General features: G+C 41.4%; 1 protein-coding gene across 4 annotated transcripts in view; it reads right to left on the bottom strand.

The window, feature by feature from the left end:
- Sort1 (sortilin 1) overlaps window positions 1–10,101 on the bottom strand; it is an 88,150-nt gene extending 78,049 nt beyond the window's left edge. For 2 of the 4 annotated variants that reach the window (XM_074050829.1, XM_074050830.1), the window contains exon 1: window positions 9,751–10,101. In XM_074050829.1, coding sequence (XP_073906930.1) covers window positions 9,751–10,056 — 306 coding nt within the window. In that variant the 5' untranslated portion in view covers window positions 10,057–10,101. The remainder of the gene's footprint in view (window positions 1–9,750) is intronic. The other 2 variants (XM_074050831.1, XM_074050832.1) reach the window with 1 other exon arrangement.
- Window positions 10,102–12,901: the final 2,800 nt, after the last annotated feature.

Genomic DNA, 12,901 nt, shown 5'->3' with positions numbered 1-12,901 from the left:
TGAGACAAAATGGATAAAGACTCATTGTACAAGTTGAGCCTTACTTTTAAGAAGTTTATAATTTGGGGAATAAAACTTTTATAAATGAAACTGAATACAAGATAAAATACTATAAATGCTGTACTATATATGGTGTGGTTAAGTGTTATAGGAGAAAGTAACCAGCACTAGAAGGGTATTCAGACAAAGGGAAAAGCATGAGAACAAAGATGGAGAAGCAGCAGAGCTGCTGGGGACTGCTGAGAAGGTCATTTTAACAGGAACAGAGGATTAACATAGGTCGGAAGTGGTAAAATAGCAGGTTGAAGAACTATCCATGTAATAAAAACTAGTTCCTTCAGCATTCTGATCTGTTATCTTCCCAAGCAAAGTTCCTGTGAAGTATCTGTCGCTTCTGGTTGATATTTCTCAAGACTTCTCTCAGTAGAGTCAAAGTTACCCATGGCTGTTCAGTTAATGAAAGGGTGAAACATGCAAGGTGCTATTTCAGAGCTATCAACTTCAAATCACAGTTGCTGACTCCAATGAACTAAAACTTGAAGGAGAAGTGGTTATTAAATTATAGAAGTCTTCTTTATAATTTTAAGTTATTTAAAACTAACTATGTCTACTTGAGATTATTATAACCAGATGACCTGGTATCTGACAATTGTTTTCTGAATATTTACTTACTATTTTCTACTTCTAGAAATTCACTTTGAACAGATGATCTCTCCCTCACCACTCTACCTTTATTTTTACCAAGTCCAAGGCGATATAACATATGTGTGTGTGTGTGTGTGTATATATATATATATATATATATATATCTGGGAGGGCAGTACAGGGGATTGAACTCAAGGCCTCTTGATTGTGGCAAGTGCTCTACCATTTGAATTACACCCCAGGCCTTTTGTTTTTCATTTGTTTTTCAGATAGGGAGTCCAGCTAACTTTGCCCAGGCTGGCCTTGAACCATGATCCTCCTGTCTCTACCTCCCAAATAGCTGAGATTACAGGTGTATGCTGTCACACCCACCTTCTCCTATATATTTTAAATCATCTGTAGATGACTCATAATACCTAATACACTGTAAATATTTGTTATACCATATTGTTTAGGGAATAATGGTAACAAAAGGAAATCTGTATATATTTCTATAGATACAATTTTTGAAAAAAATATTTTGATCTATGGTTGGGTGAGTCCATAGAGATGGAACTCTCAAATATTAAAGGCCAATTATACATTTTTAAATCTAGATTTGGTTCCTGTGAGTATCCACAATAATTATCCAGGAATATTATAGCTATGAAAAAATGTTTAAGCACATAAGCGTAAACAAATACTTAAACATCTAACTGATAACACATGAGAAATTTTATTCAACAAAAGTTGAATACACACTAAATCCCGTATTAAAATCTTGTGGCTTTAATCTTCACAATGACCCTAAGAGGTAGGTATTAGACATCCCATTTATCTTTATCTTATCAATGGAAAAACTAAGATGCATAGAGATTAATTTGCCCATGGTTGCCACTGAAGGTTGAATCTAGGTCGGATACCTGAAATCCTGTTATCATCCAACCATTTTCCTCAAACAAGTTATAACTTCAATGTAATTGCAAAGGTTAAAAACAGAAGACCACCACCACATACACTTCTTACATGTCTGCCAATCTTGACTCATTCTCCTTCTTGCCACCCCCGCCCAAGCCTGTCAACCAACCCTGCCAAGGGATGAAACCAAATGAATTTATTCTTCATCTGTCTCCTTTTATTTACATGTTCCTTGGGAGTTGGTTTAAGGGCTGTATTTATCAGGATCCTTTAGCTAACACTTGGGCCCTGTGAGGACTGTGACAGATCAACAGGCTTATTAAGAAAGTATGCAATTCATACTCACATAGTACCTCAAGTTTTCAAAAACATTTTTCACCTATATTTTCTCTTTAAAACCTCATGATAATGCTACACTTCATGTGTTGGGGAACTGAAGCTTAGAAAGGCTAATTGAGTTCTATTGAGGATCTGATAACTTTGAGCAGAGAAGCATTCACAACTACCTGAGTTACAACTGGGGTTTTCAGCCTTGTCTTGCCCCTAAAGCAAGTGCACTGATTTAAATATCTCATGGAACACTTCCAAATGCAGCACCATGTTGGGACATCTGGGTTTTACTCCCAGCTCTCAGCCAGTGAGCAAGTCATTAGCCTCATGAGTAAAAGTGAGGATTGCACCTGCTAACAAGCCTAACAATGTATGACTCAAACTATTAAACACATAATCAGCCAGTGTTCAACCTGGATCACAAATGTTCAGAAAAGGGAACTCTGTTCATAGGCACCTAGGTTTCTTTGTGCCTTGGTTCACATTCTTCAGTAATGTCCACAAGTCAGAGAGTGTTCTCATAACCTTTAGCACCTCAAGTTCACCCTGCCCTCCATTCTGCTATCCTGTTTGGGCATATGCCTCCAAAGCCCATGGCAGTGGGCAGCCTCTGAAAAGGCAACTCTTCCTGGCTCCTCATTGCCACCTCTGGTTTCTCCATCTCCAACCTGTGTCTACTACTGTCTTAAAACACTACCACCAGTAAGTCCTAGAGACAAACACTCCCTTTTTCTACCCCAGCTAATGAGCTATCTTTTTTTTTTCCTAATTCTCCATATATTTCCATGGAAACAGTCATTCTCCTTAACAATTACCTCTCTCTAAAATAAAGTTATCACTGGCTACCCCCTGAGCAGATCTCTGATTTTGCTACCTCAATGCTTTACAGAATTACCTCTGCCTTGCTTCTCTCTTTACTCAGGAGGCCTTCCCAGAACACTGCATGATAGTGGGCCAGCCTTCTCACAAACTCTCAGTGAGTGGTCTTGAAACACTGAAAAGTATATAAAGGCACCACCAGTGTTTAGCTTTGCATATGCACAGGCCTGGGCTCTATTCACCCACATAGGGAGGCCCCAGAAGTGTTTAAGTGAATGACATTCACATAATACATTACATTTAACAAGACACGATGATAAAATTTCTCTTTTGATCTTCCAATCAACCCTAAGAGTCTGCTTCTCTAGTTTAAAAAACAACTATAAAGGTCAGAGAAATTAAGTACTTGTCCATGATCACATAGGTAAGGTGCAGAAGAACCAAGACTCAAATCTAGGTGTTGAAATGTCTCTTTTGAATTTTTTTATACAATGTATTGATACCTTTTATTACAAACAAAGTACCACATAAGCATTTGATCTGCTCCCTTGTCCAAGAAATATTAAAGGGAATTAAAAATTTTCTTCCTAGTTCAATTTCTTGTGGTCCTTTGGGGTGATCTTACTATTGAGCCAGACTTGCAAACTGACATAAATGAAATGTCAGAGCTTTTTAGAATGTCTTTTTAGAACATGCAGAACAAAACTCTTAATAAAAGTAAACACATGAGGGATAGTATAAGCCCTAGAAGAACAAATGTACACTTTCTTCTAGTGACAACAAATCAAGCCGATTAATCACATGTAAGTACACTTAAAAAAGCAGACCATCTATTTTCAAATACACAGGCAGTTAAAATGAAGAAAAAGCCAGGTGTTGGGGGCTGTTTTGGCAGAATACTTTAGAAAAAGAAAACACACATTTATTGCTACATACCTATTAGATTTACTTTTGGTCTATTCAACCTAGTAGCTTTTATTAGCATTAAATTTTTCAGTCAACAAGGAACAGTAAAGTATTATGCAAAAAATAAGAGACAAATGTCTTTCATAGTTCCATGAAAAAAAATTCCTGCTGTCTTTTAATAACACTCATATTTCACTGAAGCATGCTCTAGAGGTGGTAACAAATCACCCCCAGATGTGAAATCCATGCTAGGTTCAAGTTCTACTGGGAAGCTGAACAGCCACAATTTGCTTCTAAATTTGGAATCCACCAATAAACATTTGTGATCACAACCCCTGGCCTCTTCTTCTTCCATGAGAATCACAGAATTTTTTTAGACATTTTAAAGGTAGTGCAAAATTTCTTATGTTGTAGATGAGGAACTGAGGGCCAGACACCAAAACAGAAAACAGAAAACAAATTACATTCACAGAAAACTTTCTCTCAAGAGAACACCACAGGTTCTGAATGGAAGGATTTTGTTTTTACTGTGGTTTCCTGAGACTGGATTGAGGGTAGAGAAGGAAAAATAGCCTCAATCTTTAAATATACCCACATGCCCAGCATTCATCTAACAATCTTTATAGATATGAAAGTTTCCCATGATGACTTATTTAACCCAACTGGCTTGAAGTCATACGCTACTAGCCCAACTTTGACCATAGTCACCATTAAACAACAACAAAAAAGCTTCCTAGAACTGACTGAAATTGTTCAGCTCGTTCCTCAAGCACCATTACTTCTGAAACCCACCTATAGACAGATCATGAGGCCACAAAGTGGGAAGAACAAGTTTCTAAAAAGAGGAGTAAATAAAAATGCTGGTTACAAAGGCAGTAAAAGGGAACTGAAAACTTATAGAAATTTACAAATGCAGTAGCTGTCATAACATTTTTGAGCCATTGCCACAGAGCTCTTCCTAGAGCTAATTACATGTCAAATCTGACAGTTTTATCTGACTTAATATTAGCTCCTAGTCATATAAAAGATTCTCCAGCCTCAAAATGCAGTTCACTTTCTCCAAAGACAGAAATGTAGGGGTAGGAGTAGATAGGAAGGGAGTAAAAAAGGAAATATTTTATTCTACTTACTACTACAACTGGGTAATAAGCATTGCCTGGTATGTGATGACCACACAAGGGTAAGAGGTCAACGAGGACAAAGTTGGGGAGGACAGCCTCTGCAGTCACCCACTGAGAGTATGATGTCTGTTAGCAAGAGCTGATTGAAAACAGGCAGAGTGAAGAAGAAGCTGTTAACAGCCCCTATGAATCTAACATGAAAGAACATATCAAAATAGCAGGGTGGAGAGCCTATTATTATCATTATTATAGAAAGAAAACAGTCATTAGAAACTGACCAGAACATAAGCCATCTTCCAGTTATTTTCACAAGCAGAGATAAAACCCAAATTTCTAATAAAAAATCCATATTCACAGAGCCAAACATTTGAGTCAGCATAGAACTTGCCTAATTGTTACACTGCATTCCCTTTCAGACATTTGCCCTACCTGGCTAGCTTTCTACCTTCACCCCCAAACCTCACACTTTCCAAAGACTAACCCAGATAGATTAGATTTCATCAAATCTGTTGATAGCTCTTCCTGGAATCCTTGATACATGCATCATTTTAATATCCTCTTTGGGATTAAAGGTCTAACCACTATGGCAAAGGACTCTTCCTGGGGATTTTGCTTACTGTGCTCAACCAGGACCAAGAAGGATAGCCTCCAGAAGTCCCATGCCTTAATTCAAAATGAATGGACTAAACAGGCTTCAAGAGATGAAATACACTAGAGGGTGGAAGCAGCTTTCCGGGGAAGGTAGGATGAAGAGAGGCCAAGAACTGGAATAAATGAGGCAGTTAGGAAGTTTTGGGCAATTAAAGGCACTGACCTTCAGGATTCCGGGTGTTACAAAGGTCTGGTGATACACAACAGGATGAGAGCAGCAGCTCCCAGAAGCCACCAACAGTCCTGTCAGCCTGGACTCAGCCCTGCCAGTCCCACAAACAAACACACACATTCTTCTCAGAGCTGACAGCCCATACAACAGCCTTTCCTCAGGGCCTATTTATTTAAGAAACCAGATGCTTTGATGTTGGGGTAGAAATCAGAAAGTTATGTGTAAAGAAGCAGTTAGTGACAGGAGCAGAGAGAGGAGAGAATGAACGACAGTTACTGGCCCTATTAAGCATAAGTCTGAAAAGTTTTAAATCTATACACAGGAATGAAAAGTAAGGAAATTATGTCACCACCACTGTAACTCTGGCCAAGACATTTCAACTGTTTCTTTACACTCATGCCTACCCTCAAAGGGGTGCTTATAGGAAGGCTGTTTTGAAGCAACCCAACTTAGCAACCAACATTAATAAAATCTTCTGAGCCTGCTGAATTTCTCTCATGTACAAAGGTTATACATATCATGAACATTCCAAGCACTTGAAAGAATTAGTGAAAAATGTGGCCTGAAAACAGTTTGAGTTTAAAAGCAAAAGCTTATTGAGTCTAAGAAAATAGCATTTATGAATGAACCCTAATAAAAAAAATAGTAATTATTTATTGAGTGCTAAATATCAGGCATTGTTCAAATGAGTTAATACACAATGCATTTTATATATTATATTTATTTATTTCTCATAGCACATACTCTGGCCATCTCCATTTTATAGATTAGGAAGGCTTAAATAACAGAGGGCTTAAATAACTTACCCAAGACAATACAGACTATAAGTAACATAGCCAAAATTCAAGTGCAGACAGGCCTGCCCCATGATGCTATACTGCCTTTCCATGGCATGTAAACCTCAGAACAAAATTAGGAAGCATCATTTTTGATAATCATATCATTCTCCTTTTTCTTGTCATTCCTTTTGTTTACCGTTTTTAGTAATAGTATTTTTTATTTCCACTTTCTTGAGTCCACTGTATTTATTATAAAAAATCTGCACTCATTCAAATTCCCAAATAGAGCATTTAATCATGACTATATGAAAATATATATGGTCCAAAATAAATCCAATATATTTGAAAAAACTTATCATCAAGAGTGAAAATAAAGCATATGAAAGGAAACTTCCTAGAGAGAAAGAAACAGGGAGGGTTGGGCAAAGTGAATAACCTGTTGGGTTTCATGAGCCAAGAAGCTTGAGTTACAGCATTAGCACACAGGTCTCTTAAAACCATACTGTAAAAGCACTATCATACTTTAGCTTTACTTTGCTTTCTTAATAAGATTATTGAAATGTTGATATATTCTCATAAGCCATAGAAACAGGTCTAGGAGATTCACGAAAATCTTTTGAGGCTGTGCATTCTCCAGTCTGAATTATCTTTTCTTTGTAACTTGGCAACCCCCACCTGCCCCGCCCTGCCAGATCGGAGCCTTAGGAGGGCAATTCACATACACTGGTTATAGGAATTAATGTGGCTTGAAAAGAACAGCATCAAGTTGTAAGAAATGAGGAGAGAGCCAAGATCTTCTGTTTTTTCTTGAGAATTGAATCCTGTCAGATTATATAAGAAAAACTATTCTAAATGACACGTCCTTTCCTAACTATACAGAAGTATACAATGTCTCTGATAAAAAGTTGTTTTGTCACGCTGATGCTTTTATTTTGCACTGTTTATAAAGGGTCCAAAAATACTAGATCTCTTCAGTACAGATCAGGAAGATTTATGATGACTTCTAAAAATACAAATTACTACGTAACAATTCTTGGGTAAGGAAGCAGAATTTTTAAGAGCTACCTTAATTATTTCTAAGGTGAAGGCTATTAAAAGCTCCACTATGTTTTAACCAAAAGGGATAAGATCTCTGAAGAACTATGGATGAATGACAACTGCAAAAAAAAAAATCTATTATAAATAATAATAAATATAAATATTTATTATTAAATAAATAAATAGCTTTCTTCAGAAAACTGAAGAAAGCTAAAAGAAAATCAGAAAAAAGCAGCTAAATCAAAGGAAAGAAATAGAGGGAAATTCTTTCACATATGGACTTCGAAGAATGAGTGGTTTCAGATTCCCCCCACCCCCAGCCGGCTTTCTCAAGCTCCTTGTTTGGAATCAATAGGACATATCAATCAAACTAACCAGGAAGAGTCTAGCTAAAGGACTAAATGCAAGAGTAGCTGCAGATGTAAAAGGTAGGCCAACTAGCAAGAGAAGAACCTGAAATGTAGTTACAACACTGGGTCTGCCTGATCCAAGGCAGATGTAATTCTGATAGAAATTAAGCATCAGTGTTGTAAAGCCTTTCTCAACAACCCACAGTGAAAAGGAACTAAACACAATTTTTTTTTTCCTCATCAAACAGGAAGGCTTCCCAGTACTCATTTCCCCCTATCTTCACCCAACTTGCCCAACCCGTTAGCACTCGTAGTTACCCTTACCTAGCTGCTTCTTGGCTTGCACAGTTTTCCTTGAATATGTGTGCATTGACGTCAAGGGCCTGTGTCTCCAGATCTGAGAATTTTGTCACAGGTAACCCATATGGATCCAGAAAGATAGTCTAACATGACATCAAGGCTGGGCTGATACTGGAATAGCATGTGGTTACACAAGAACTGTGCAGGTACAGAACAGTAGCCACCAGGGGCTAGGGATATAGCTCAGTGGTAGAGCGCTTACCTAGCATGTGCAAGGTGCTGGGTTCCATCTCCAGCATCACAAGGAAATAATAAAACATCAAGTCTTCCCCTCAGAACATTAGCCACCCATCTCCGCCCCCATGTGTAAATTCTGTTTGAAAGAGATAAAGACACAGGAAGAAAATATGTTGAGCTGAAAATTCACTTTGCTCACGTGGGTTGCAACATTTGTTAATTTTAAAAAGAACATGAGGAAGATGCCCTAGTTGTACTGAAGCAAGGAGTCAGGACTTTCTTAATTTCCTCAGTTCAGGAGTGTGTCAAAGGTTGAGCTGATGTTCCCCAAAGACAGAAGTGTCATAATGTTCTTTTGCCAAAGAACTGGATTCAAGAAGAATATCTACAATGTGTTTCTTAGCTATTGGAAATCTTGTCCCGATAGGATATGGACATCCTGGTCAGTGTCCAAGACCAGGAAAAGAAGGTCAATTTTGAAGAAGTAAGAGAATTCACATAAATAATATTGTGACTGAGCAAGGGCTATCTGCTGGACACAGTGAAGCCACTACTATGGTACCAGTTTTTGCAGAGAGAAAAGGCTGCTCAAATGTGTCTTCTGGATGGGACTGTGGGGAAGGAATTTAAGTGTTCTGGGGTTGGGGAAAAGAAAGGGCTGATTGGTTGTAACCCAGAATCCTGGGACAGTTGAAACCCGGTCAATCTGTCCAAGTGGAGCTTGTGTATAATTCTGGTCTCTCCTGCAACTTCTGAGGGCACCCCTCACTTCTAATCTAGATCCCAGAGGCCCTGTTCTGTTCCTCGGGTTCTGCTCATGGGACTTTTGGTTCTGACAGCCTCTCAAGGTCATTTTGGGTCAGATCCTAGGGTTCTGCGGGTGCATCCTGGAAAAAACAAAAACAAAGAAACAAACGAGAGCTTGAGCAGTCTTTAGAAGCAGGGAAGTTGTCATTTTATGGCTCCGTTTCAATGTCATCTCATTTCCATGCTAGTCCCTTTAACCATTCAAATACACGCCATAGCCCAACAACTGCTTTGGGATTTCTGAACACCCGCCCCACCACCCTGAAAGTACTGACCCAGAAAGGACACGCCTCTGCTTCTGCGCAGCCCAACTTCTCCTGCAAGCACTTAAGAGCTAATTATTCCTCCAGCTTCCTGGTAGGTAATAGCGTTAGTGGGTCTGATTGTTTATACAGACGGCAAACAATGACAACTTTGAAAAAAAAAAAAACAGAACGCTGTGAAAGTCTAAGATTGCTTCCCCTGTGACGAAACAGCCCCGCGGGCCTCAGCGTCCCCGGCCGCCAGCCCGCCCGGGCCGACTCCGCCCGGCCAGCCGCCGCAGTTTCGGGCCGCGGCCCGGGAGCCTCCGCCTGGCGGAGAAGCGAGGCGCGCGGGGCAGGGAAGAGCGGACGCGGCGCGGGAGCGGCGGCCGGCCACCAGGGGCCGAGGGCGGTACCTCACAGTCCGGGCGTCGCCTGGGCCCCGCGCCCGCTCACCTGGTGCGTGTTGTTGGCCAGCTTCGAGACGAAGTCGCGGACCCGGACACAGTCCTCGTCCTCGCTGGGCGCGCTGCGGCGCCAACGGCCGCCGCGGGGGATTGGGCCCCCGGCCGCGGCCGCGCGCAGTCCCCAGCTCACCCCGACGGGGCCAGACCAGTGAAGCAGCGGCGAAGCAGGCGGCGGCGGCGCGTCCAGCCGGTCCTGACCGAGGGTCGCCGGTGGCAGCAGCTGCAAGAGGAAGAGGAGGAGGAGGCCGAGGGGCCAGCGCGAGAAGCCGTCCGCAGCTCCCCGGGGCCGCTCCATCGCCGCCGAATGCCGACGCCGCTGACACCTGTCACCCGGCGCGCCCGCCCACCCCCGCCGGCGCTGCGCCACACCCCCGAGCCCGAGCCCGGCGCTCCTTGGATACGCGCAGCCGGGCCTCTCCACTCCCATTGGCTAGCGGCCTGTCCTTCTTCCCCAGACCACTTATGATTGGCTCTCTTCCCCTTCGGCTTCGGGGGTCCTGGATTCGGATGCCAAGATGCGGGACTGATTGGCTGGAACGTGGCAGAAACGGCTGAGGTCATTCCCCACCCTCGCCCGGCGTCTCCAGGGCCGGGTTTCCAGAGTTCGCGGAGGGACTTTCTCCACCTTCCCGCGGAGCCCTCAGCTCCCAGGCGACCCGACCCCCTCAAGTTGGAACTGGGTTATTCCCCTGCTCTCCCCCAGAAACACTCCTCAAATTCCTTCGGTTGAGGCAGCGCCTGGAAAATCTCAGGGAATCCCTTAGCTCGCTCAGCAGGGAAAGGGGGCTTCGTCATGAACTGGTGCTTCAAGTTTTTAACCCCCTGTTCACTGAAGCGCCCATTGTCTGCTGAAGCAGCAGCCTTGCTGGCCAAGGTGAATGAGAAGGCAGAGATATCAGGACACCCGTGACTCATGCAATCGTGACGAAAAGTCTTTGCCACCACGTTTGGCCTCCCTGCCTTCCTCTGCAGGGAGGTAGGCCAAACGCTGAACTACTTACTGGTTTTCCCGGACTTAGAGTGTAGGTGTCGGGGGCAGATACACACCAGAATCGCCCAGTGCCGACTTTGTACATGATCGTTTCATAAATAACACATGTATCTTTACCAAAGTGCCTTACAGTGAGTGCATGGCACTAGTGTGATTCCAGCATACTGTCTCCCAACTTAGTGCTCCGCCTCCAATAAAATCAACCGTTCCCTTTACGCAGAAGCTGTGCACACAACTTTAGAACATGCAGCGCAGGTAAAACCAGTTCCGAATTCTTAACCTCACTCGTCTCTTCTCAGTGCTGCAAGTTGTTTGGTATAAAAGGTAACAACTAGAAAGATACAAAATATGCAAAATGTTACACCTCAATAAAGCAACTGGAAATTACTTTTAACTCTAAAGTAGCAATAAAGTCAAATGATGGTATATTCACTGCAAAACAGCAGGGACTCAATCCCAGTATTTACATCAAAATGCCGGTCACGTTACTTTGCAAGCAAAAAGATTTTCAAATTTACATTAAAAAAAAAAAACTATAGTAAGATGTGAGAAGCGAAAAGTTTTTGAATGCCATTGGGCAGGATGGCAAAAATCACCAAAGTCCTCCAAGTTCTCAGCTATTGGACTGACAAGTAAAGCTGATAAAATGGTGAACAATATGTTTCTGTAACTAGGTGTCAAATTATTTTTTAAATGCAGATTTTTTTTTAATGTATGCCAACTATGGAGTAGATCACAAGGCAGTCAGTTCCAGTAGCATGTGATTAGTTGGGGTGGAGGGAGAAGTGAGGCTATAAAGGAATATTTCTTTGTTTGGGTGACACAAAGATGAATGGTCCATTGTCTGTAAAGAAAAGCCAACTCAACAGTGCCATCTCCTGGAAAAGCTACAAGCTACATTTTTCAGCTATTAAATTAGTTGTAATTATCTGTAAAACCTTCACCTTTTTTTTGAGATAGTGTCTTGCTACTTAGCCCTCAGCCTCCCAAGTGCTGAGACTACAGATGTGAACCACCATGCCAGGTTCAACCTTCACTTTTTGTTGTTGCTAATAGTACTGGGGATTGAGCTGTCTTAGCCAAATGCTCTACCACTTGAGATGTGCCACCAGTCTCTCACTTTTAGTGTTTTTGAGATATTCAGGTATAATCTCATGTTAACTTTGCCCAGGCCAGCCTCGAACTGAGATACTCCTGTCTCCACCTCCCAAGTAGCTGGGATTACAGGAGTGAACTACCATGCCTGGCCTCAACCTTTTTTTTTTTTAATGTGTTTCTATTTACAGGCTTATAGTACATATTTCCTCTAACTGTATCAGCTCCTTCTGGGCATAACTAGCATATGGCATGGAGGGAAAAAAAAGGTTTGTAGTGCTGGGAACTGAATCCAGGGTCTTGCACGTGCCAGGCAAGTGCTCTACTACTAAGCTACACCCTCAGCCCCAAGAAAATGTTTGAGTGAAGTGTTAATATTTCACCTTTGTCAAAAGGCACAAATACAAAAGTTGCACTGGCATTTCTCCTCTGTGAAATACTGCACATCTTATCTTACTTGCGGGACTAAAATATGTAAATGCTCTAAGTATGTAAGATATGAAAAATGTATTATGAAAAACTACTTTTCTCCAAATAAATCTGCAGCAGAAAGATTAATATCATAAAACCATTGCTTTTCCTAGTAAGGTCATTCCTCTAACACAAGAAACCTTGTTTTAATATCCTACAGAAAATCAAATGTCTCTGAAGAACATGCATTTTAACTAGAGGGTATGAAATTCTATTTTCTCAGTTAATCTAAGGTAGACACACTGCCCAGGCAGTGGGAAGGGAAACAGTGTAAGCTGAAGCTAAGAGAGCTGGGCTAAGAGCTGTTCCTTAGTACTTTTTTTCTCCTACATAATGCATGTGATTGAGATACAGCTCACTTCTCTTCAAAGCAGTATGTTCATCTCATTAACCTACAGTGTTCAAGGGGAAGCCTATCATCTGGTTCTTCCAGATGAAATTTAGATATAAATTTCAGACCTTACGAACACCACTGACAGCATTTTCAGAGTTCTATCACCAAATGCCTAATGCATTATTTGGCATATAGTAGGTAGGTTTGCAATAAATTTGTTAAATGAGTAACAGAAATTGAGATAGGATT

This window comes from Castor canadensis, chromosome 12, assembly GCF_047511655.1.
Source record: "Castor canadensis chromosome 12, mCasCan1.hap1v2, whole genome shotgun sequence".
In the NCBI taxonomy this organism is placed as follows: Eukaryota; Metazoa; Chordata; class Mammalia; order Rodentia; family Castoridae; genus Castor; species Castor canadensis.
Note: the sequence above shows the minus strand (reverse complement) of the source record. Positions and strands in the feature narration are given on the sequence as shown.